The sequence below is a fragment of the Coloeus monedula genome (genome assembly GCF_965178545.1).
Source record: "Coloeus monedula genome assembly, chromosome: 2".
NCBI lineage: Eukaryota > Metazoa > Chordata > Aves > Passeriformes > Corvidae > Coloeus > Coloeus monedula.
Window position 1 is genome coordinate 39,138,565 of NC_138782.1, and position 26,580 is coordinate 39,165,144.

The 26,580-nt window shown below is 41.4% G+C and overlaps 2 protein-coding genes across 4 annotated transcripts; one reads left to right on the forward strand and one right to left on the reverse strand.

Moving 5' to 3' along the window:
* Positions 1 to 43: 43 nt before the first annotated feature.
* On the reverse strand, positions 44 to 20,008 carry EIF2AK2 (eukaryotic translation initiation factor 2 alpha kinase 2). 3 transcript variants are annotated; one of them, XM_082302722.1, is made up of 16 exons: positions 19,887 to 20,008; positions 18,729 to 18,855; positions 14,759 to 14,873; positions 13,487 to 13,656; positions 11,850 to 11,952; positions 10,059 to 10,144; positions 9,158 to 9,239; positions 8,678 to 8,712; positions 8,379 to 8,513; positions 7,822 to 7,941; positions 6,643 to 6,750; positions 4,823 to 5,015; positions 3,941 to 4,066; positions 3,277 to 3,372; positions 267 to 329; positions 44 to 169 (listed from the first exon to the last, which is right to left on the reverse strand). In XM_082302722.1, exons 2-16 carry the CDS (start codon positions 18,830 to 18,832, stop codon positions 50 to 52), a joined length of 1,656 nt encoding a protein of 551 aa, XP_082158848.1. In that variant the 5' UTR covers positions 18,833 to 18,855; positions 19,887 to 20,008; the 3' UTR covers positions 44 to 49. The 3 variants fall into 3 exon arrangements, with proteins under 3 accessions (XP_082158848.1, XP_082158847.1, XP_082158849.1); XM_082302721.1 differs by lacking the exon at positions 19,887 to 20,008 and adding an exon at positions 19,382 to 19,417; XM_082302723.1 differs by lacking the exons at positions 7,822 to 7,941; positions 8,379 to 8,513; positions 19,887 to 20,008 and adding an exon at positions 19,382 to 19,417.
* Positions 20,009 to 22,505: 2,497 nt separating this feature from the next.
* Positions 22,506 to 25,743, forward strand: NANP (N-acetylneuraminic acid phosphatase). The gene is made up of 2 exons (XM_082302636.1): positions 22,506 to 22,623; positions 22,806 to 25,743. Exons 1-2 carry the CDS (start codon positions 22,534 to 22,536, stop codon positions 23,499 to 23,501), a joined length of 786 nt encoding a protein of 261 aa, XP_082158762.1. The 5' UTR covers positions 22,506 to 22,533; the 3' UTR covers positions 23,502 to 25,743.
* The last annotated feature ends 837 nt before the right edge of the window (positions 25,744 to 26,580 follow it).

Below are 26,580 nucleotides of genomic sequence, written 5' to 3' on the forward strand. Positions count from 1 at the left end.
TGTAATAAATTCATCAAACTCTGGATTTAAACACAGTCTGGAAGGACATTTAACAAGAATAATTCTTGCATGACTTCTCTTTATCAACAGACGTAAGAAGAACAAGTAAGTCAGATATAGAGATTCTTCCCGAAGGGTCTGTTGAAAGCATCTTTTGGATTATGGATGCCTGCAAAAAAATTTAAATGTCAATAGATTTTTTTTTTTTTTTTTTTTTTAGTAAATACAGTAACCAAATCCCATACCTCTGTATTCAAATGCCATACCTCTGTCAGAAATTTGTTGGTGAAGTGCTCTGGAAGCTCACCTTTTCTAACAGAAGGCCATACCTGAAATGAATAAAAGAGATAGTTTTGGTATGCTTTTGTTGGTTATGTTTTGCATCTCTACCTTATGACCCACAGAGTTAACTGAAGTAACTAGGAAAACACAAATCTACAGGAAATGTAAGGCTTCAAAAAGTAACTGTAAACAGTTTGAAAGGGTTGGGGTTTTTTCATTTAGTTGTGCTTTGGTTTCATTTTATGGCCTTTTCATCAACTATTATCCATTTCTGAGCTTAAAAGCTTCACACACTACAATGACATGTTTGTTTCAGTAGCCTCTCTATTTCAGAACCATTATCTCTCTTTCCTGAATTTAAAATGAATGGATTTATATTGTCTAATGACATTAAAAGAAAAGAAAAAAGGAAGATAACTGAATTTCTGTTTGCAAGCCAATCAGGTGTGCTTCCTCCTTTTTACCATATTCAGTACCACACACTTACTTCTATGTCATTGCATAAAATGCTACGTGGAATTCAAAGCAACTAACAGAACATTTCTCATTACATGCTTTAGGTATGTAATGAGAAATGTTTATCTATGCTTTAGGCTTTGGGGTAACAATTTTTTTTTTTCTTTATAACACCATTTCTCACAACATCCTCATAGGCAAGCTTAGGAAGTGTGAGCTGGACAAATGAATGATAAGGTGGATTGAGAACTGGCTAAACAGCAGGTCCCAGAGGGTCATACTCAGTGGCACAGGGTCTAGTTGGAGGCCTGTCACCAGTGGTATTCCCCAAGGTTCAATACTGGGGCCAGTATTGTTTAACTTGTTCATCAATGACCAGGATGAAGGAGCAGATGCCTCCTCAGCAAGTTCACTGATGACACAAAGCTGGGAGGAGTGGCCAATGCCCCAGAGGCTGTGCAGCCCTTCAGAAGGACCTCGACAGGCTGGAGAGAGGGACAGGGAGGAACTGTCTGAAATCCAACCAAGGGAAATGCAGGGCTCTGCACAGGGAGAGGAATAACCCCAGGCACCAGCACAGGCTGGAGCCTGACCAGCAGGAAAGCAGCTCTGCTGAGAGGGACCTGGGGGTTCTGGTGGACAACAAGCTGTCCATGAGGCAGCAGTGAGCCCTTGTGGCCAAGAAGGCCAATGGAATCCTGGGGTGCAGCAGGAAGAGCATTGTCAGCAGGTCAAGGGAGGTGATCCTGCCCCTCTGCTCAGCCCCGGTGAGGCACATCTGGAGTGCTGTGTCCAGCTCTGGGCTCCTCAGGACAAGAGAGACCTGGAGCTCCTGGAGCAGCTCCAGTGGAGGGTAACAAAGATGGTTAAGGGACTGGAGCATCTCTCTTATGAGGAAAGGCTGAGGGAGCTGGGCCTGTTCAGCCTCAGGAAGAGACACTGAGAGTGGACCTCATCAATGTCTGTGAGTATCTGAAGGGAGGTGCCAAGAGGATGGAGCCAGGCTGTGCTCAGTGGTGCCCAGCAATGGGACAGGAGGCAATGGGCAGAAACTGATGCACAGAAGTTCCACCTGAACATGAGGAAGAACTTCTTTACTGTGTGGGTGACTGAGCACTGGAACAGATTGACCAGACAGGTTGTGGAGTCTCCCTGACTGGAGATATACTGGCACAAGCCCAAGTAATGTGCTCTAGGGAACTCTGCCTGAGCAGGTAGGTTGGACTAAATGTTATCTCCAGTGGCCCCTTCCATCTTCACCCATTCTGTGATTCTGCAAGTGGCTTTCTGGGTGTACAGAGCAGTCTGCTTAATTCACTTGCTGTTAACTAGTGTAATGTCTGCCTGAAGATGACAGTCATGTTTCTTAGCCGTGTATCCTGAATCATCAGCTAGTCTTACGGATCCCTGTAAGCCTGGCATAGCAACCACTATCTAGTAAAACAACAGCTCCTGTGAACTTGAAATTTTTTCCCTTCTCTTTAGCAGTAGCTTTAGCCCTGTGACCCTACCTGCTGGGGATCATCAGCTGGACCAGTTACTCAGCACAGAATAATTAACTTTGCTTTTACATTATGTTCTTACAGCAAAGTTTGCCAGCACTAGAGTTTATCATGTTCCATTAAGTTAAATTCTTTCTGATCTGCTGGAGCAGCTGAAGACCATCCTAGGACTTTACATCCACAAAACTTCACCACCTGCCTGCAGAGCACAAGATTTTTATAGTTTAAGGAAATGGTATCTTTCCAACTGTAAACACCGCGGGACTGTGCATGCATTTGCAGTCAGCTGTGAGCAGGAACAAAGGTGGCTGGACAGAGCCAAGTTGAACAGACACACTGGTATGATCTTCTCATACTGGCAAAAGGATCTGGCTAACAGTGTTCAAAGTCTGAGTCCAACCACAATTACTTTAGACAAGATACCCAGCAGCTACATCACTGTCCTACCAATATGTAGGTTTGCACATAAAAACTCAGAACACACAGAAGATACCTTTTTTAAAAAAGCTTAAGCAACATGGGGTTTCTTTTTGAAATAATATCTTTTTCACTTAAAGCAACATGTTCCAAATCACTTTTGTTTTCATCTTGGAAAACTGCAAGGGTTTTGACTTGGTGGAAACTCTTCTTGCTCCACTGTGCAGTGGAGACAAGAGTATGGCAGACAAAACTTACCCATCCATAATTTTTATTTTCTAAAATTAGAAAAATACTCCCTTTAAGTTTCTGATCAAAGAAAAAGATTTATAAGAAACTTGACATCCTTTTTTGCTTGACATTATCCTTTAGCATGCTCAGGCTTTAGTGTGTACGTAGTAGGACATAAGTGAAATAAACTGTAATATTTCTTCAGTTATGACATTTCAACGGAGGTGTGAGGACTTACAGGCTTTATGGAAATTAATTAAGGAAAAAAATGTAAACAGAGATAGTACTCTAGATAAACAGATTCCTTCTAGAGTGCTATCAACATGTGATACCAGCAGCAAAGGAAAACAGCAGTGGGAGTTCTTTTTTGAATTTAAAGATTACATACCTTAGTTTTCTCATGATGAGTGATTGTCGAAAGAATTTCAAACCAAATTAATCCCAGTGCATAAATATCTACTTCCTTTCCATATCTGGCCCCAGACTAGAAAGATTAGAACAGAACAATACAGGCATCAAATCCATCTGGAGAGCAGCACTTCTTAAAGCAAAATTTGAAGTCAGCAGAAATTTCTACCCCAAGGCTACAGGACTGGCCCTACTCAATATTCGTCTTTGTTGTTAACCCTTTCTGCCTCAGACTTGTTAAATAGTGACTATTATGTCTCATTGAACACCCTGAAGTTAAGACTTCTACAGACCTGTATAGATAAAGCATGCCAATATTGCCCTGTGACAAATAATGAAACAAATAGAGAAACTCAAATTACACAATTAACAGGGGTCCTAAATTCAAATTTAAATATATATCTGGCAGCCTAGTTTTGCAAGAGCATTCCTTACAGCACGCAGTGTCAGACTGTATGTTCACAAAGAGCAAAAATCTTTACATTTGTGGTAAAGCTTTCTCCTAAATAGTTATCCTCACATGCAGTCATACCAGGGAACTTTAGGCAACATGCTTTAATATTGACATTAGGGTTGAGAACATCCAATGCTGAGTTTATAACACAAATCTAATTACAGAGATGCTAACAGAGCAGGACAATTACCTGTTCTGGTGCCATATATGACTTTGTTCCTCTGTCCTCAGTGAGAGTCTCAAATGCCACAGAAGTCACAAGACCGAAGTCACCTATTTTTATTTTATCATCATGTGATATGAATATATTCTGAGGCTATTTTCATACATATAAATAAAAAGAAGAAAAAAAAAATCACCAAATGACCAAGGTTTATCATCAAGCATAATCTGATTTGCAGATTAAATGGTGGTGGGAATTTGACCGCCAGAGTGGCTCCTGAGTGGTCAGGCAGGGAAGTTAGCTTAACCCTAGGAATGCCACAACATTAATGATTTTTTTCACAAAGTGAGTAATTTAAAACTGTGTAAGCCACATTATAGCTTCCATCTTGAAGCTGTGAAGGCATCGTCCCTTATAATCTTTATATTGAAATAAAATTGTCTGATGACTGGACACATCTAGAGACTGAAATTCTATCCAAAACTGTCGCATTCAAATATTTGTATGAAAACATGAGACAAAAGTAACCAGAGCATGTTGTTATCAAACACAGTATGTATTAGGATAGATAAACTATCCCTTTACAATATGGCAAGAGCAAACTTCCTAGACTCAACTTTTCTTCTTTGAATAAGTCTTGTGACCCACTGAAAATGCCTGTTAGCTGATGACTACTGATTCTTTGAACTATTGCATTCAGACATCCTCCAAGTTGTTTACCTTCTGATTTTAGGATGAGGTTCAGCCAGTTGCTGAAAGAAAATTAATCACTAGCAATATCCAAAGAAGCACACTGCTAGGGGACATACCAGAGTAAGCAAAGACTATAACAATTTAACAGTCTCTGAAATTCCAGTAAGTATACTATCTTTAACTTTTTCTTTTTTTTTATTTACCTATCCTACATACCTTGAGGTCTCGATGAATTAACTTTTCAGAATGAATATATTCCACTCCTTTCACTATTTGTAAAAATTTGTTTCGTGCCATTACATAATACTTTCGGTCTTCTCTATTTTTTGCAATCCACTTTTCCAATGTCCCTTGTTTACAGAATTCCATTTGGATGAAAAGACAGCAAATTTTTTTGTCGGAATTCTGGCTTCAAAAGAAAATTACATACCATATTAAAATTGGCAAGATACAATTCCTCCCAAGTCATCTTCAAAAACCAGTTTTGCTAATAATTATTTTTTGAGTTACCCAAAACAAAGTCTGCAAGTCCCTTAATTTTAAGAAAGATCCTAGAGCAATTTGAATTAAATAAATAGGACTGCAACCCAAAGAATCCCTGCTCAGTTACTACATGCTCCTGGAATATTTCTAAGGTTTTGCTTGCTTCCTAGTTTCACACTGAAAATTTTCTGAGTGCCCAGGTTTCATTTCCCTCATACCTAGAGTCATGTCCTGTACAGAAAGAAATACCACTGTCCCATCTGGCCTTGCAGGAACTGCTGCAAGTCCTGGCACGTATTCTCTATTCTGCTCAACAGACACAGCATCAGCCTTCCTATCCTGCCCAGAATGGTCATGTTCTTTCCAATTCTGTCCTGTCAAGAAGTTAGTGCAGTGACCATCTATGGCATCAGTCTGCTAGTCACAGAAACCCTTTTGAGAGCTGAAAACCTAGACAAAATATATTTATCTACCTGGCAGCCTCCCACTTTCCAGAGAAGCCCATAGGATAGGCTGAGGCTGGAGATGGTGAGGGAAAGGAAAATACAAAGAGAAGCATGTACTGTTTTCTCCTATGTACACCATGTGATGAGTGCCCTGGAATAAAGCTGCTCAAGGCACTGAAAGAACAAGCATTAAATGGACTCTCTGTAGCCTTGAGGTCAGGACACAAATTCCAGTCTGGGTCCTCAGCTTTGAGGGCTTTTTTGTCTCTCTTTGGCCTAATAACTGTTTAACATAAAATACATACATGTTATTGAGGCTCCAACATATTAATGGTTCCGTTTTGACAGACTTTCCCCCCCCCCGTTTTACTCCTCATTTAATGAGCACAGTAATGGAGAGGTATCATGCCAACCATGATTTTGCATCCATTAATATTTTATGGCTCTAAGTAAGTATGGCAGCCTATCTGAAGATAGGATGGATTTACAGCTAGTGAAAAAAACTTACTACAGAATCTTGGAAAAGTTAATAGTCTAACTTACAAGTAAAACTCTCACCACTGTTTTCCCAGAAGTCTTAGTGTTGAAAGGCTACCTCTAAATTAAAGAGCATTTCATTTTGTTTTTCTGTTCTAAACAATCAAAACTGTTTTGGGCATCATGGTTAAAATACTAACTTAGGGAAATAAATAAATCTATGATAGCTACTGGCTGACCAGTACTTATTATAAAAAGGAAACTTCTGGTCAGGAATTTGATAGCAAATTGTCAGCCAATTTTTAGTTTCTGTTGTTAATTCTTGCCCCAGATTTTCTGCATTCTTACTCTCCTGTATAAATTCACTAAGTCCATATATTAAGAGAGAGGGGAAATAGAAAATTATATAACTTATCTTATTAATCAAGGAAAAGAAGATATAAATACACCTTATTACATACAGCCTGCTGCTGGAAAGTACTGTGCCTTTTCTCCTAGCAGTATGTTTGCACATGTGTGCATTTATATTCGTATAATAATTGATAACCAATTATCAGCCTTTATTTTTCACAGCATAAAGTTCACTATGGCAAACATGTTTGTGAATGCAAACTCCTCTTTTGTAGTTACCTTGAGTCTGAGTACTTTATATGGTCATACCCCTTCCAGCTGCTATGATACCGCACTATGTTCTCATGTGTAAGTCTTGCAAGTCCTTCTGCTTCACGCTCTACTTTCCTATCAGGAGGGGGTAAAGAGGAAAAAAAAAATAGAGGCATTTCCCTATTACAGTGTAATACAAAGTTAAATGAAAGATATGCTATCAAGTGGCAGGATACAGATAGTTTTACATTAATTTAGAAACCAAGCATAATATTCTCCTTCATATAAGTTCAAAGGTCAAAACTGAAGTTACAAATTTGGTGGGTTTTCTTTCATCTGCTCAGTTATTCAAAGTGCAACAAATGTTTTAACCATACTAGAAATTAAAGTCCCACTCAAAAAAGGCTGAAAAAGCAGATAGCTGCAAACCCATCAGCAAAGCAGCATTACTTGAAGAATCAGTAGGTTTTTAGTATAGTTCTCAAGATTGCAATACCAATGAAAATAACAGGTATTTGCAAAGAACATAAGAATCCAAAGGGATTGTGTAATGTACACATATCTCCAACAACTTAAAACATTTTCAATAGATTACCTACAAGAAATTAGTTTTTTCAACTGCTGATAAAATACTTCACAGTATTTCTGGTTACAGAAAATTACTTTTAAAAAAATTAGGATCATCATTCTCTGTTGAGATTTACAAAAGACAAGTAACACAGCATGAGAGTAATGACTACATGGGTCATATATAAAGCATCTTTCAATTACAAACCACAGAATTTATTACTTGGATTTTTTTCTACTTTCCCTAATTATACTTATTATGGATTACTTATATGGAAATTTTCCATGTAGCTTGTCAAAAGTAACAGGGCTGCTTTCAATGTTTTAATAATCATCAAGTTTTCTTCAAATAGATTTTGCAATATTAGCAACCAGAGCACTACTCTGCTCAGGAGAACTTAGCACACCTACATTTTTACAGCTCCAGCAGAAATTAACCCATTACAGGCAAAAATTAACAAAGTTTCAGCACCATTTTCAGCTTCACTTGGAAATAAAGAAAAAAGTTTACTAGAAAGGATAGACAATTAATAATGAAAATCACCTAAATACTCCTAGAATTGCTGAAGAGAGAAAACAAAGTACTAAAATCTTGATTAAGGTTGTCCTAGAAGGCAGAAGTAAATATACAGTACATACTCTGTGAATTCAACTCGTTTGATTGCATAGGTTATCTTATCACACTTTGATGTTGCCTTGAAAACATTCCCAAAACCACCTTCACCAATAGGCTCTATGTCTTTAAAATTTTCAAGAAATCTTAAAAAAACAAGAAAAAAAAAGAAAACCACACTTAATTATACTTTATTTTCAATTTAAGGATATTAAAATAAACTTGACAGATATAATACATCTACTGAAATATCATTCTACAGTGATCACTTGACAATCTACAGGTCTTAATCATAGTCTTGGAGATTAAAACAAGGGAAATTGACCCTTGCAGGCCTTTCAGGTAATTACCCTCACATCTTCACATAAATAACATTTGGTTGTGAGCTTTAAATACCACTGCATGCCTATTCCTATGCTATATTTGAAATTTCCAGGAAAAGAAATCTAATACAAATTTTCTTTGAAAGTTCTTTTTACAGCAGTATTTTCCCTCCTTCTACCATAAATAAAGAAACAAATCTAGATTCATACATACTGTAATTGCCTTATAAATATTAATTTTTTTAAAAAATCCTTCTTACGTTTTATTTACAGTGTGTGGACTTCCATTATCTTCTCCGGTATTTGTGTCCACATCTGGCAAACCTTGATTTGAATCTGACTTTTTTTCTTCTTCTTCTTTGTTTCTTTCATTAGCAAAATTAGCTGCCAATTTTCTTTAACAAGGATAAAAGCAAAGTTTATAATGAGCCATTTTTCTAACACATGATGAGGAAAAAAATGTACTTCCCAGTAGCAGCATTTCTTTACTAGAGGTGGAAAAAATAAAGTGGTTTGCAATATAGTTACAGGAAACAGAAATCTAGAAAAAACCACATACCTTTTGGGCTTCAGGGCAGAACTTTGTGCGTTTCTCTACATGGAAAACAGAAAAAAAGCCTAACTGAGGTATCCTGAATATTTCCATGGTAGTTGGTTTAAAATATGTCTGATGATGTATCTAGGAATTGCCTATAATCATACCTTATGTAAACAATGTAATAAGAATGAAGCCATATCTTAGCTCAGTGTTTTTCACATATGCTATGCATAACATTATCATTGCAAAAAATGAGCTTAGTTTGACCCGTTTTCTTGGGAGTACTGCCATTTGTTCAACACTGCATAAATTTGATCCACAGTACAGAAGGAAATGACTAATGGTTAACAGTAAGAATGTACTGAATATTCTTAGGAAAAATGCATGTATTTCCTATTGATTAGTGGATAAAAGAACAAACTGATGTTACACTCTGACAAGAAGCATGCCCTATTCTGTGTCTAAAATGTAATTATGAGGAAGACCATTTTCATACTATACCTGAGAAGATGAAGGCATTTCACATATTGCCATGTCTTTCATTTTTTCTACCAACTTTGCAGCAGAACCATCAAAGCGAATGCTGGTTTTATTGAAAAATAATGGACTATTTTTAGGTAAGTAACACAATAATAAATAAAATTATTGTCACAAGAAATGAAGCAGTACCAAAAAATACACAGTTTTTAAAGCAAAACCTGAAAAGGCATTAACAATCATGACTGATTTAAACTACAAAATGTCCTGCTTGAAAGCTACTAAAATAACAACACTTTGTAATATTCTCCTTTATTTCTATTATTAAATGAGTCTGTGGTATCTAGAAGACAGAAGAATGTAAAAGTGGTAGTGGCACTATAGTCAAACTGCTGGTTCTCAAATCACATATCAAACTTAATGTATGTTCAGTTTCTTTTGCTAAGCATATTTTTCCCTTTGGTGGAAATGAAGATTCATGTAGAATGAAAAAAGGGCGAAAAATAAAGAAAAAGGGGAGAGAAGAAAGCAGAATACAGAGCACAGGAAAGTACTGAAATTGAATTACACTGAATTCATGAGAGTGTCACAATAGGAGTGTTAAAATGGCATGAAATAATGCTATTGAATGAGGCAGTTAATCCATTTACATCACAGTAAAAATGCTTATGAAAGAACTACCTATGGCAAAATATGAATAAGCCAGAAAGCTCTATACTTACTATAAGCTATCCTATACAGACTCACATAAAACTGCAGAAGAAGAACAAACTTTGCTTAGAAGTTTAAGGAACAAAAGTTAAAATTAAATGGTTTTTATACTGCAATAAAACAAACTATGATAAATTTTATTTAGAATTAGAGCACATTACCGTCTAAGATTAGTAAATATACTGTTACCACATTAGCAGTGAACCCAACTTACTCTGAGTCTGAGTCAGACTCATTTGGCACTTGAGAGGAATTGTATTTGCTAGATGTAAAGTTGCCATTAGATCTTTCAGTTTCAATCTGGAAAAAAAACAAAAGCCAAGACTGTTTAACAAAATCACATAAACAAATCCCTAATGCAAAGGATGCCAGCCAAAGAGGGGAGAGGGAAGATTTACAGGGTCCTAAGAGCAAGTTGTTAACTGCACTACATAGTCAAAGCCCTGCAGAAGAAAGGCATTTGCCCAATTTCCACCCAGAGAAAGGAAAAACGCAGGGGCCTGTCACAGTGAGCATATTATACAGACACATTCACAAAAGTAGAGTCTGGATTCTATTCAAAACCAGGATAAGAGTAAGAGTTACAAAAAGCAAGTATCTTCGTTGTTTGCTGCATGTGCAATTGCTGTGTGGAAAATGAGATCTGCGTAGGCTTTGATATATGTAACCTGCAGAACTGAAAATCCAAGTCAGTACAAATTGACATTCAATGTCTTCAGCATGAAAACACTGCAAAACTTGTATAACTAAATTGGAGTTGAATAAAAAAACCTTATCCCAAATACTCAGCAGAGGTTCCTCCCCTTCCTCCTCCTACCCATGTCATAAGAGCATAAAAGTAACATTAAAAGCACCTACAATGGATATAGATCATCACCTCATAAAAAGTAAACAAACTTTATTTTTTAATGTTTCCTGGTTTTCCATCATGGTATCATGGAAACAAAAACACAGGGTTTATGTTTCAATGAGAGCCAACAGATAAACCCCTTTTTTTTAAATACAGGAGTACTGGATCTTTGCTACTTTTTGCCAGTTACATTTTGTTTGTTACACAGACATCACTGAGAATAAAAATTAAAACCAAACCAAAACAACCCACCCTAAATTTAGACTAATTGGTATACAAGTTCTGCTTGAACAAGTCTGCAGATTTTGATGAAAATGAAAAGATCCCTGGGTTTGCAACATAGGAAAATATTAAGAAAGGCTCCTAGAGCCATTAATTTGGACATAATAGGCCAATTACATGGTTGACTTTAAGATGATTAAAAAAGCATTGAAATTTCACAGTAACAGCCAAATAATTTTAAAAGTACTTAAAAGTAAAAGAAGTTTCTTCCTTCCCCCATACTGCCACCCTTTACTTTAAACTACACTCCATTTAAGCTAGTTCATAAGTTCTATGCATTTCTGAAGTGGGTTTAGATCACTATTGGAATTCTGATAATTTTTTGCACATGTGGAAATAACAGCTGCCAGCATGAAGACAACATCTCTGCTCTCCAGAGGATGGTGTCAGTAATTGTTTCACCAGATTCTGCCTTGGAACACTACAGAAGGCAAGTCCAGTTGATTCTGACTCCTGCTTTTGCCTCTCACATTACACAATAGATTTTTGATCCAACAGAAGGCAGTAAAAGAAGTACGTTCACAGCCTGCCAGCTCAACAACACTTCACACAGAAGACAATTGGTATACAAGTCAGAGTTTAGAAATTTTTAATATGTGTGCATCCTTGGATGACAACATATCAGACCTATTCTGAAACACAGAGATATCAACTGTTAAGATTTTTTTTTTAAATCCAGAATTGAATATAGAAACACAACATAAATTCTACTAACAGTAGCCCAACCAACATACTAAAATACTGATTTTTTCCCTCTTTAATGGAATCCATGGAATATGCTTTTAAATACAATGAGGAAATTGGTTCAAAGATTTAAACTTCAGTGTTAAAGCTAAACATAGCACATACTGTCAGAAAGCTTTTCTTATTTACCTTCTCATATGCTTCTTTTGCAGCAGCTTGTTTTGCAGCAGCTAGAGAAGATCCAGTGCCCTTCCCATACAAAATACCACTAACTGTACAGCTAACAGAATACCTGTAAAACACAACAGGGAATCAGGTCTTATATCCCATATGACAAGTGTTAATTGAATGATTTTTAAACACTACAATCAACTGACATTATAGAATGGAAATCTGAAGTATGCATCTTCAAGACAGTGTTTCCAATATATATTTAATCCAATTAGTAATGACAGGTAACTAATTGGTTGTGCTTTCAAGATAATCCACTTTCAGCACCTGAAAGTACAATCATGGAAAAGATTATTCTGGGAGGTATTGATAAACACCTGCAGGACAACACAGTCATTGGTCACAGCCAGCATGGCTTCATGAAGGGGAAGTCCTGATTTCCTTCTCTGAGAGGGTACCCCACCTAGCTGATCAAGGGAAGCCAGATGATGAATCTTTCTGGACTTCAGCAAAGCTTTTGGTACCATCTCTCACAGTGTCCTTCTGGACAAAATGTCCAGCCCGCAGCTGGATAACCATGCTTACATGACAGGTGAGCAGCTGGCTCACAGGTCAGGCACAAACAGTTACAGTGAATGGGGTGACATCAGACTGGGGACCTGTCACTAGTGGGGTTCCAGAGGGCTCCATCCTCGGCCCTGTGCTCTCCAAGCTCTTCATTAACAACTTGTACACAGGACTTGAAGGATACCAAGTAATTTTGCTGACAAGACTAAACTGGGAGGAGCTGTTGCCTCCCTCAAGGGCAGGGAAGCCCTGCAGAGAGAACAACACACTAAAATTAAGAGATGGGCAAACACCAACCATGTAAAATTTAACAAGGGCAAGTGCTGAATTCTGCAGCTGGGATGGGACAACCCAGGTTGCGTGTATAGACTTGGGAACAGGAGGTTGTAGAGCAGCACCGCAGAAAGGGACCTGGGGGTCCTGGTCGATGGCAAGTTGAACATGAGCCAGCAGTGCCCTGGCAGCCAGGAGGGCCAAGCAGGGGTGCATCAGGCACAGCATTGCCAGCCAGGCAAGGGAGGGGATTGTCCCACTCTGCTCTGTATTGGGGTGGCCTCACCTCGAGTGCTGGGGCAGTTTTGGGTGCCATAATATAAAAACGACATTAAGCTATTGGGGAGTGTCCAAAGGATGGCAACAAAAATGGTGGAGGGCCTTGAGGGGAAGCCGTATGAGGAGCAGCTGAAGGCACTTGGTCTGTTCAGCCTGGAGGAGACTGATGGGAGACCTCACTGCACTCTACAACTTCCCTGTGAGGTGAAGAGGAGGGGCAGGTACTGATCTCTTCTCTCTGGTGACCAGTGACATGACTCAAAGAGGCAGCATGAAGCTGAGTCAGAATAAGTTTAGGTCAGATATCAGGAACAGGTTCTTCACCCAGAGGGTGGTCGGGTACTGGAACAGGCTCCCCAGGGAAGTGGCCACAGCACCAAGCCTGACAGAGTTCCAGAAGCTTTTGGATAATGCACTCAGGCAGATGGTGTGACTCTTTCTAAAGATTCATCTAATATGACCAAGGATAACTAATGGTAGCATTAGTAAACACAACAAAGTATTAGAAGGAAGTAGGAAGATAAATTATATCTTACGTGGGAGCATGGGCATCTCCAGTACGAGTTCTGTTAGGATAATCAACTATTTGCAATGTCCTTTGTGAAAAATTATTTAATAGGCTGACATAATCTTTCTCTAGTGCAGGTGATAAGGTTGCTTGAGTTGTCGTTAACTCTGCAGCAGCCATATTAGAGGGACTCTTACACTATAAAACAAACAAAAACAGGTAACTGAAAAACTAAGCTTAAAAAATACATTAAGATAAAGAGTGCACAAGAACTAATGTAGCTGCAAGGTTTGTCCACATTTCAAAAGACTCTTGAGAAATCCCAAGTTTCCATTTACTGAGTCCTTTGTGGCAAAGGACAGATATCCCAAGCCTAATTATTACATTTTGAATAAATGTAAACCTAGCTTTCCAAGTACTACACTTCTGCCTCTAACAACCTCTCACCATGCCTCATCCCACCTCTTTTAGGAAAATATAGGGAATGAGCTGTGAAGAAAGAATGGCAGCAGGATGCTGCTGATGCTGCCATTTGGCAAGGGCTGCAAATGCTCCTGTGCGTGTACAAGAGGGGAAAGCAGGACTTTTCAGCTGTCTCATGTTTAGTAAACAGTAGTAACACAGCAGCAAACACACAGCAATTGTGTTAAAGTAATGACAGTGACACAATAAAAGCCATATAGAAAAAGGTAAGGAAAGATTTCACTCAGAAGGTGCTAAGAAGCATTCAGAGTCAAAAAGAAAAATAAAGAATGGCAAACAAAGAAGGGCAGAACACTGGGCAGAAAGCTAAGGAGCAAAATACAAACCTAGACTAAATCAAGGAAGGATAGAGTATATACCCAACTATACTGTAAATAATATAATGACAAGGAAAAAAAGATTAAGGAGAACAAGCGAAAGTAAGCCATTTCATTAGCAAAGTGGCAACAGACACACTGAGTAATGCCCTGCAAATGTTTTGAAGACATTGAATTACTGAACAGTCACGAAGATATAAAAGGACCACTGTCCACTCTGGATACACCAAGGCAGCTTAAAAAAGGCAAATACACTTCCTTATCCTCCTATAACAGCAGAGGAGGAAACACTCACAATATTAGATATCAACCCTATAGGAGAACAATAAGGAAAACAATTCAGCGACAAAAAGCAGAAAAGTGCTGAGTAAGACAGAATGAAGAAAAGTAATTAGAAACTGTTTCAAAGTGAACAACATTTTATTGAAAGTCTACTTTTAGATAGTCATCTTCAACATTTACTACTAAAAAGCCCACAAAACTTAATCCTAGTTACTCACCTGTTTCTCAATCATTTCCCACGTTTTTTTTGCTGCCATTGCTTTTGCTTCTTTTTTACTTTTACCAGTGCCCGTACCATATTCCTCACCATTTATTTTGGCCAAAACTGTGAACCTGCAATGAAGGAAACTTGTCTAAAACATTGCTACATTTTCCCACATATACACTTTAATAATGTTATCAGATTAAACTTTGGGTTTATTATCTACAAAGCACTATAGGATAACCGGGAGGTACTGAAGCATTAATGTGTTTTTATTATATCAAACCTATGATTATTGTAATTCTTTAGTATAAATATTTTTTTAAGTTTCCTCTCTAGTCACAAATGCGTGTACTTTATTAGTTCCAATAGTATTTTTAACTGCTTAACTGCTTCTTAAAATCAAAACAATTTAATTTTTAAAAGCAAGAGAATGGATGAGGTCAGCATTGTTACAAGCAAAGTTGTGAAGCCCTAACACCAGGACACATCTCAGCAGTTTGACACTATACAGAGGAAAGATGAGCTAACCTTGATTTCATGAAACTAGATGAGACATTACACTCACCTTTAATACCCTGTGACATACACTGCTTAGTAAGTGCAAAGACCTCATCCAGTGGTTGTGAGACATGAATTTAAAGGCAGTCACAAAAAGCCCCACCAAAACCAAAAAAAATTACCAACAAACAAACACAGTTGAGCCTTTCTGTGCTCAACTGCTGATCCCTTCCCTCTGTGTCCCTCCATTCCACAATTGTGCGTGTCCTGCTTCCCATATGGCAACTCCATGAACCAGAATGGGAATCTGATGCAGCTCAGGACTGACTGCACTGGGTCTGGCTGGGATGGGGTTAACTTTCTTCAGAGCAGACAGAATGGTGCTAAATTGTGGCTTTGGGATTACACAGGGTTGATGTTTTACCTATTGCTGAACAGTGTTTGCACAGCACCAAAGTTTTTTTCTTTTTCCCACTCTGGCCTTCCAGCAAGCAGAGGGGGGATATGTGAGAGGCTGGCAAGAGACACAACCAAGGCAAGTGGTCAGAGGGATATTCCATGCCATACTCTCAACAATAAAAGCTGGGAGATGAAGAAGGAAGAGGAGACACCCAGGGCTATAGTGTTTACCTTCCCAAGCAAACATTCGGTATCATGAAGCCTCACTTTCCTGGAAACATCTGCCTGCTGATGGGAAGGAGTAAGCAACTTCTTTATTTTGCTTTGGTCACACATCCAGCTATGCTTTGCCTATTAAACTATCTTTATCTTGAACCACAAGTTTTTTTCCCTTTCACCTTTGTGATTCCCTTCCTGTCCCACCGGGGGAAGTGAGTAGTTGGCTTGGGGTTTCACTGCCTCTTGGCATCAACCTACCACTGTGCCCTAATAATGAATGGTTTTCAGACAAATCAGTCCTTACACAGATCTGGCTTGTCCTGCAGCTCCAAATCCCCTAATGTTTCTGATACTGCCTTTGCATGAAAGGCAACAGAGGAGAAAACTACTGGATTTCTGCCTTTGGCAGCAGCACACACTTGCACCATGTTAAAGGGACCATTAGAGCCTCAGGGCACATCTGTGCTTCACATTTCGGCAGAGCATGTAAAGGCTCACAGCCAACAAGATGGATTCACACAGTCAAGGTATAGCACCACGAGCTCCTCTGTGGGAAAATTTGTCTCAAATAGTGTAGTGACCTTAGGGACTCACTTTTTTCATTATTTCAACTTCTTTCTCCACTTCCCTTTAACGAAATGTGTCTTGGGTTACAATGGAAGATGTAACCAAAAGTATGTATTCTATTACCATCTCTGTAGGCTGTTAAGATAGAAGGGGTAGTGTTCTTTTTATTCTCCATAACTCAGCCCTGATAAGTCCCTCTGGGGGAAGAGCTGCCACCCTGAGGGGACCATCTCAGACGCTAACAGGTCATCAAGGTCTCCCAGAATGACTCACAGAATTACATCGGCCCATTGTGAAATGCCCCGCGCAGGGGGAGGAACTGAACGTTCTTTCCTGTGTATAATCTGAGGCCTAGAACACCAGGGGAGCACTACCACTGGATTCCCAGAGAACAAGAACTAAATAACCACCACTGGACCTCCAGAGAAGGACCTGATCTTTCTAGAGGATCACAGCTTTGACAGAACCACATCCATCACTCCAGTAGGACTGCAGCCACCATTTAATCAGACTGCTACCACCGCCCTGACCAGCAGGGTATCAGGTCATATTCTGACTCTCTCAGTTTAAGCCAGTGTTTCTGTACTATTGCCTTTATTTTAATTTTCCTGATAAATTGTAGTTCTGACTTGGAATCTCCCACTGGTATGCTTTCAAAGTAGTACAGAATGTTTGGGTGGAAAACAATGAAGATGCAGAACAGTGGTTCCTCTTATTGTGTAAGCAAGGCTTAACAAGAAATCTCAAGGGGGCAAACAAGGCACACCCATAGTGGGCCATATACTCTACACATAGGAAAGAAAAAGCAAAACCTGTAAGAAAGATTGTTTTTCACGATGGAGTTTGTCAGTCAACCCATACCTAAGCACTGAATACTACACACATTCAGCTATGACATTGCATCCAAAGACACCATTTTATTTAAGCATTCTGAGGAAATCTGCAGTCTGAGTCTCCATGACCAAGTTGAGGGTTACCTGCAGGAGTGTTACATGAGGTGGTCACAAATGCAGAGTCATACTTATCCACCATGAACCCCAAGTTAATAAGCAATTCCCAGACTTGACAGGTTTAGGCAGGACTGGTCTAATTGTCCACTCACTGTGTTCCCCGACCAAGAAAGCTCAGGACTGAGCCATCCTGGGCTCTCACAACCTTCTTACATTGTGGTCAATGCATCCTGTTAGCAGGCAGAACATCGGGAAAGAGCAGCACAAGGGCACTGAAGGAGGTTTATAGCACACATCACTATAGCCAAACACTTTTCCCGGTATCCTTGAAATAGCCCAAGTTACCCAGGATTTTCCTAGATACCACTGTCACACAATGGGCTGAATTGCATTTGTGAATGTAGCAGAACACACAGAAAAACAAAAAAGAAGCACAATAAACGGGATAAATAATTTGGAATGTATGTAAGTTCTGTCAGACCCTTGCCATCACTTTGAAGCATTAAGATGTTGCTGCATGTCAGAGCTGTAGTCATTGCTGCAATAAGGGTTACTTTTTTTAATTACATGAGCCTTATGGGGAAAAAATTAAGATAACTGATTAACATTTGAGATCCAGATAATATTTATTAATTTATTCTGGGATGGTAGTCAGATTTAAGAATAAGTCTGCATAGACAGTGCTGTCTGAAAAAATGCAACACATCCAAAAAACATATTAATTATTAACATAAGGCTTGTCTTCATGCAAACTAGCAAAAAATTTTTCAAATATCACACAAGGACATATTACAGATCCTTTGGCAAGGGAGAAATACACTATATCAATGTTAAAAAGTAAAACACATTCCATCACCTGTAATTGTCTCTAAAAGGGAAAGCAAAACTTCTTAAGGAAAAGACTCTTTTCTTGTAAGAGATGTTAAAAAATAAACTACACATTGAACATGTTAGTATCCAATGAGTTAATACACCCAACCTTTCTGGTTAGAAATCACAATGCTTTGAAAACACTTTGATTTGTAGCACTTAAGTCATAAACTGAAATACTTGCTGTAACCCAATCCACCTCCTGAGAGGAGATGCATAACATAAAATAGAGTTACTAGGAAGTAACAGCTGCATTGCTGGTACTTTCTGAAAAGAGCCATCACCTTTGAAATACGTTTTCTCCTTGAACTGTATCCCATGCTGTCCTCCCCATGCACCTACCATTCAATTCATGGTTTCAACCAGCTTTCCCACTACATATGTGCTTTCAGCAGATTAAAATTTGTGACCGCAAGCTTTACCCAGTTTGTTCATTGCAGGAAGAGCTCTGCTAGTTATTGACACACAGAGTAAACTTACTCAGGATCATGAGCTGGGCCCGTCACACTGATGGTGTCATAAACCACTGTAAGTTTATGTAATTGACAGTAACGGTTGATCCTGGTCATACACTCAAAATCCATTTTGACACAATCTTCAGTAGATGCTGCAAAGTAACATTCAAAGATTTGTCTGTTGCTCTAGACATAGAATAAAGACAGCCCCTAATCCTGGTAGATCACTGCTATGATATAAAATAGAAAATTGGTGCCAGTAACAAAGTTAATGGGAAACCAATTCGAATTTATAATTCAAATGATTAGTCTGCAAAAGTTTTTGAAGTCATTGCTTGGAATAACAGTTTTTGAAAGCAGAATGGAGAATTTAGTGATTAGAGAAGATTTCTCAGCAGATTTCTTGACAGAAAAAGACTGAATCATTCACTGAATTCCGTAGGAGGAAAATAATCAGTAACATTTCCCCAGAATTAGAATCTGTTCCTATAGAGGAAAGCCGGCGACACCTGAACTTGACCGGGACCTCAGGCGTAGCCACACGGACCAAAGATGACCTCAGCTGCCGTCACCGAGCGCCGCGGGCCAGGCCGCTGCAGCCGGGCTGCGGGCACCCCATCTCGGCGGGCCCGCGGACCCCTGCCCTCCCTCCCTCCCGCGCCCCCGCCCCGCCGCTACCTGCGAGCCGCTGCCGACGCTCCGGGACCCGCGGGCGCTCCAGCAGCCAGCCCAGCCCGGCCCGGCCCGGCCCGGCCCGGCGCGGACTCCGCCCAGTTTCGTTTCCCGCAGCACCGCGCGGCCTGCGTGAAAACGAAAGCGAAACGGCGGCGAGTGCGGGAGAGCCGCGCAGGGAGCCGGGCGGGAGAGCCGCGCAGGGAGCCGGGCGGCTCCGGACCGAGGCCGCGGGCAGCCGCGCTCTGCCCGGCACACGGAGCGGCGCCTCCGCCGCCTCCGCTCTGCCCAGCGCTCCTGAGCTTACGGGAACGAGGGCTCCAAGGCAAGCGAGCACCTTCGCAAAGACCTGACCCCCAGCTTTGTCCCTGGTTCGCTGACGCCTTTTGCTCTTACAGCGACCACACTCTATAGCTCAGCAACATGGTCAGCGGAGAGCAGTGCGCACCCGAATACATCCAAACTCCCCAAGCCCGAGAACCCCCGCGGTTTTATACCCGCATCGTCTCACCCGGGCGTCAGTCCCGCTCTTCCTTCTTGTCTTCTCCTGCCTCCCCGCTCTGTGTTCATCCAGCGCACTGGCGTCACCTTATACAAAAGGTCGGGAGTCACCGGCTCCTGCTCTAACTCTCAGTTGCCCATTCAGCTGGCTGCGGTCACCTGTCTTCATGTCCTTTGTTATCCCAAAGGCTGGGACTTTATGGCCTCTTGTCTCGAGCTCCAACGAGGAGCCCATCTGCATTTTAATCTGCAGATTGCAGGCCAAGCCACCTGGATGATAAGTATTCCTCAACACATTGAGCTTGAAATATGTTATGGGTATCACTGAACATGAATGCACTTAATACCTCTCTTACTGGGATATAGGAAAAAAAATCAGCCACCAAATTAATAATATATTCTGTGGAAGCAGGAAAGAAAAATCTCCCAAGATTAGTTTCCAGGTGCTAGGTCTAAAGGTTGGAGCAGGTGACTTTCACTGTGCACACAGGCCACCTACTCCTGATCACCCAGGTTTGATTCCCACCCCTGCAAGGTCTCTCTCCAGCAGAAACCAGACAGCTGTAGAAGACAGAAGGAAAACAGCAGCAAGCCTTAAGTCTTCCTCAGTATGAGGAAACAGCTTGGGCACCCAGGAAGCTCACCTGCTCTCTCTCTCATAGTGCTAACACAACCAAAAAGGAACCCATTGAGACTCCAGTAAGGATGCAGGAAAAAACCATGACAGTTCTAAATGCTGAACGCCTAAACATATCTTGTAGCAAAAAAAAAAAAAAAAAAAAAAAAAAAAAAAGGAGAAACTATATAAATAATTCACAAATTATTATTTCTTTATATATGGACAACAGGCTTTCTTTGAAAGTGTTTATGATGCTCTTCCTTTTTAAAAGATATCCAGAGCAATTCCTCATTTAAAGATACCAAACTGGCATTCTTACATTATCACTTCTAGAATGTGCAGTGTATCTTACGTTTCAGCTTGTCTCTTACTCAGGTAATTTTATTAAAACTCCTCTTATTGCCTTAACTACAGGACCCTGAGATATCTCTGTTTCTTCTCAGAATCCCCCTCTCTCCTTCAAGGCTCATCTTCTGTTGTTTTACTTGCCATATGCCAAGCTCTTGAGCACAATTACTTTGGCCTTACATGTGACTCAATGTCTTCTGTCAGACAAGAAGATTGCTGTCAAACTGCAGTTTTTAGAACAGAAAGTGACCTGGAGTGAACTTACAGTTTTTTTGGTAACAGACAAAGTATCCTCCAGCTTTGTGAATTGCAGTTAATTATTAATGTCTAATCGACATTAGTAGTATTAAACACTAATCAAGTTAACAAAATTTGCTTGCTGGCTGGTAAAAAATACCTTGTGTTTATCAAAACGTTAGCAACGAACAAGAGCCTGTTAAACTTCACCTTGGGGAAAATGACCAATTCTGAAAGTCTTTGGTATATACACCTGAAAATCTTGTTCTATGAAGCTGTTCAGGCCTTCATTCAAATGCCTTTGTGATTCACTTGCTCTAGAAAATATTGACCTTTGGAGTTTCAAATAATCCACTGTACAGGTTCCCCCAAATAGTGGAGTTACTGACTTTGGCTTTATTAGGAACACTTGCTGTTGGATGATTCAATGCCCGTGCTGTGGCTGCTGTGCCCGCAGGTAACTGCAAAAGGACTCGCTCCAGAAGGTAACAGGGAAGCCGGGAAAGCCGAACCGAACCTAATCTTTTGCATGCGTGTCCTCCTCCTCCTCCCTCGTGCAGGTCCCTGTTCACCAGGTCCTGTGCACGGTATGCTTCGAAGCGCAAACCTACAGACTTCGGCATCCTTGGGCGCCACGCAGCGACCCCGTGCAGAGACCTGGCTGGTGCCGTTCCCTAAGGCTGGTGACAGGCTTCCCCAGCGACAGCAGCCGCGGCCCCGGGGCTGGCACAGCCAGCCAAGCTGCTGACAACACCCGGGAGCAGGCAGGCCTTTCCGGGTGGAAGCGCTGCGAAGGGAATCCTTTCACGGCAAAGCTGTTCCCTGGCAACATCTCAACAGGTATTTTCCAACCAGCTGTCCCGTTGATTCACCCAGAGAGCATTCCTACACGGAGAAAAAAACCAAAGCAAAACACGAAAACTCAAAACACACACCCCAAGCCCGCGGCGCGGCCCCAGCCACGCCACGCCCGGGGCTCCCGTACCGCCGCTCCTCCTCCCGGGCTCAGCCATCGCCCCGCCACGGCTCCCTTTCCCCTCGCGTTCCGCGCCCCGCCCACGGCCGGCACGGTCAGGGGTGCGCCGGGCACCGCGGCTGCCAGCGGCAGCCGGGGCAAGGGAGCTCCCGCGGCCTTTCTTCCCTGCCCCAGCCCTGCAAGAGGACTCGGAATTCGGGCACAGTCTCCTCACAGCCCATTCCAGGGGGCAGCGCGATTTTAACCCTCTTTTTCTGAGGGGGCACCTGGGAGTACCGACCTCCGCCCGCAGCCCAGCGCGCCCCGGGCAGCGCCTTCCCCGCCCACGCCCCGCCCCGCGGGCCGGGCGGGAGGGGCGGGTCCGGAGCGGGCCGGGGCACCCCCGCCGCGCTGTGCCCGGCACGGGTGGCTCTGCCGGCGGTCAGGGGCGCTCCCCTCCGCCGTTCGAGCGGGGCGGCTCTCGCGGGAGGCGGCGCCATGGGGCTGCACGGCGTCAAGGCGGTGTTTTTCGACCTGGACAACACGCTGATCGACACGGCGGCGGCCGGGCGGCGCGCCATCGAGGAGGTACTGCCCTTCTTCCCCTTCCGACGAGGGCCCTGCGGCCACCGCGCCTCCCGGCCCGGCGGCTGCGGTTCCGCGCGTGTCCCGCTCCCTCCCGCTCCCTCCCCTGCTGACACGCGGCCGCTCCCGGGAGCGCGCCGCGCGGCCCCGCAGCGCCCTGACGCGCGCCCCCGCGTCCCATGCAGGTGATAAGCGCCCTGCAGTCCAAGCACCACTACGGGGAGGAAGAGGCCTGCTCCATCTGCGATAAGGTCCAGGCCAAGCTCCTCAAGGAGTGCCACGATCCCGCCAAGATGTGCATCACCGACCTGCGGATTTCGCACTGGGAGGAGGCGATCCAGGAGACCATCGGGGGGGAGGCGAACCGCGAGCTGGCGGCCGAGTGCTATTACCTGTGGAAGACGACGCGGCTGCAGCACCTGACGCTGGCCGAGGACACGCGGGCCATGCTCACCGAGCTGCGGAAAGGCCTCCGCCTGCTGCTCCTCACCAACGGCGACAGGCAGACGCAGAGGGAGAAGATCGAGGCGTGCGCCTGCCAGCCCTACTTCGATGCCGTCGTTGTGGGGGGAGAGCAGAAAGAGGAGAAACCGGCGCCATCCATATTTCATTACTGTTGCGATCTCCTGGGGGTGCAGCCCGCAGAGTGTGTGATGGTCGGTGACTCTCTAGATACAGATATTCAAGGAGGCCTGAATGCTGGCTTGAAAGCAACGGTCTGGTTAAACAAAGCAATGACCGTCCCAGTAGATACCGCCCCCATACCTCATTATATTATTTCTTCTGTGCTGGATCTTCCAGCAGTTTTACAGAAGATGGAGCACAGCATTAATGCTAAGCTAGGAACTGACCAAATGGCTAGTAGCAATGAAGCACACTGATGATGGTTCCAGCATACAGAGACCTGCTGAGCTGTTAGGTGGCACACGCTCTTTTAAAAAATCTGGCCCTAGGAGTTTGAACTCATCTATGGTCTCTTTTAAACAGCAGAGGGATAAGTAAGAGCACAGCTGTCAGTGAAAACAGGATAGAAATAGAGAATTGTATTAATTTAAATGATGCAAGTGCAGTTAATTTAAAACAACTGCCTCTCTGGAAATTATTTTGATGGACTGTAGCAAAAGTCTATCTGTCTCTAATCTAAGTTGCCAGTCTCTTGTTTTTATAGTGGAAAAGAAAATTTGAATGTTCTGAGCTTTCACATGCTTTGCTGACTTGTAAGCTTAGCAGAAGCTTCCGTTCTGACCTTGTGTGCAGTGTGTAAGAGAAGGTGAGAGTGTGGTACAATCTGATAAATCTTCACAATTCATCTGCAGATTATCTTAGGAACTGGAGTGAATTTCATTATTTCTCAGACTACTAGAAATGCTCCACTTTTGATCTTTTTTACAAGTTTTAGAATTTTTTTCAGACTTTGCAGTGACTTTTCTTTTATGTATCTCTTGCCAGAAGTACTTATATGTACATCAAAAATTTCCTTTTTTTATCGGGGACCATTTATCAGAGGGAGTTGATGGATAAGGTTTTACTTTATATTATCTTGGTGCTTCTGCAGATATGCAGTATACATGTAATTCAGATTATGATTTTTGTTGAAATGGATAAAAGAGGGATATTTTCAATGGTGTTATGGTACTGTCAAGCTCTTCAGAAGCTAATATCATTGTTCAGTCTGATTTTATTAGTGAATTTTGATGAGACGTTGGAGAAACTGTTCTTGGTCTTGCTCAGGTGTATGACTACTCAGATTCAACTGTAGGATCAGTGCCTTTTTTGACTTTTAATGGCACTTCTATATAATCCCTCCTTACTCCAATTTCCACGTGTAATTCATGTGATTTATTTTGGAGAAAATACAAGGTAGTTGTCTGTAAATGGCTTTCATGCCTCTCTTCCAGGAAACTGGAAAATTATGTCATATGTATTACAGTACGGTATACAACTTTATAAGGTATATGTGATATTTCCACTACATGTAGGAGATGACTCTCTAAAACAGTAAGTTTTCTCATTCCCAGGTCATTATATTAATTTATTTTTCCTGTGCCTCATATTCTTACTATATAATGGGGAAGTGTTCTCATATTAAATGGAGATGTAAACAGTTGTTGGAAAGTCTGTGGTTTTCAACCCTATTTGCTATATATACACTGGGATGAGTATCAGACCATATATGAAAAATCAAATTTTATATTTTAGAACAATTCCATGACAGATCTTTTGAGAACAGGGATATGAGACTACTGGCAGAAGAGTGTCTGGCATGTGAGCAGCAATAAAAAGTACAGAAACCTACCATGAAATGTAGGGTGTGTAGACGAAATTCTACATCAGAGAAACATTTATGTCAAATTAAACAAAGGAACCTAAGTTAATGCAGTTAAGTCTTGCATAGGATGACAGAGTTGGTTTAGAGAAGGCTATTACTCATCTGGGTTAAATTATTTGACAAGGAATTTAGGTTGGATCAAAATATGTTGCTCCTACATTGAGGGGGGGGGGAAAGAAAAAAAATAGTCATTAAATTTGGGACCCCTTTCACCCAACTGTCCATTAGAAAAGGTAAAGCAGTCCACGTTCCTTGTCTTACCTAGCCAAGGTACAGGTCAAGGAAGAGTACAGAGACAGATCCCACCTATTCCTTTGAGGAAATGGGTATGTACTGGAAACAGTCCAATTACAGTAGTATAGTAACATGAGCCAGTGGGGCTGACTTGTCACACCCTCTGAAGGAAGAGGCCTAAGGTAAGATTTTGATTTGCATTTGAAGAGCATGAAAACAGTCACTGGTTTAGCTGATGAGCAAGGCATTGCTAGTAACAGTTCTTGTAACTGATGACTGAGAGGAGAATAATCAAGATCATTGAGCCTGTCAGGGATACTGTGTAAAATAGAAATAACCTCCAGAGGTTAGAGGGATCCCTGAAGTAATCTAACCATACCATCTGATACAAAAGCAACAACTTTGCTTACAACAGCATCCCAAAGGAGCTGCCGGGTAACTGACTCTGCCTTGTTTACACAGCAGCAGGGTGGCAGAAATTAGGTTAGAATGAGGTTTCTGATACAGTTGATATTTAAAATAACAAATAGTAATAATTTGCAAGTCTCTCTGTGGGCTTGAAGGAGATATATATACATACATACATATATATATATATATATATGTATATATATTTTAGACCAGGTTACCATTTTTTAATCTAAGTTGAGGCTCATATTCTCTTGCTGCTGCAGCATTCTGAAGTGGCATGCTGAGCCTGCTTATTGTAGAAAGGGTCTCTTGTTTTAGAAGAGACTGCTCTTTGTTTTGCACATCCCCAGCCATTTCTTTTCATCTCTGACTCCATGAAAAACCACAGTAACTGCACACTCAGGTGACAGTGTGGTCTGTAGAGGCCACACCCAAGTATATTTTTCCTTTTCTGAGTACTCTACCAGGCTGGATGTGGCTACTGGTGTCCAGATAGGGAAACACTGATATGATGCTTCTATAAAACAAGAAGAAAAGATAGAAGACTTTTCTTTATCTAGGGCCCTTCTTAGAAGCAGTTACCCAATAAAATGGGTGAGGTATCTTGAGTATCTCTAAATACTCAAGATGTTTTTCTTGGATGGAGTTCTTGCAGAAAGAGTAATGAAGAATAATTACATCTTGTAAATTGGAAACATAAATGTAGTGATGGGATAATTTTCACTTTAGAAGCAGGAACAAATCAATAAAACAGTCTATTAACAGCTCCCGTTAAGTTCTGGTTTTGCTTAGTGTTATGTTCTGTTAGCTAAGTTATCTAGTTTAAGCTGTATTGCCAAAACATGCTAAATAAAAAGTGGAAAAAGAAATTCCATCTATATTTTTAAAAACCTTTTTTTTTCTGGATAAATATTACCTCCTGAGGCTAATCTACAGTAACTTCGACTTTAGTGAAATGAACTGAAACAGTAGTTTCATACCAACTG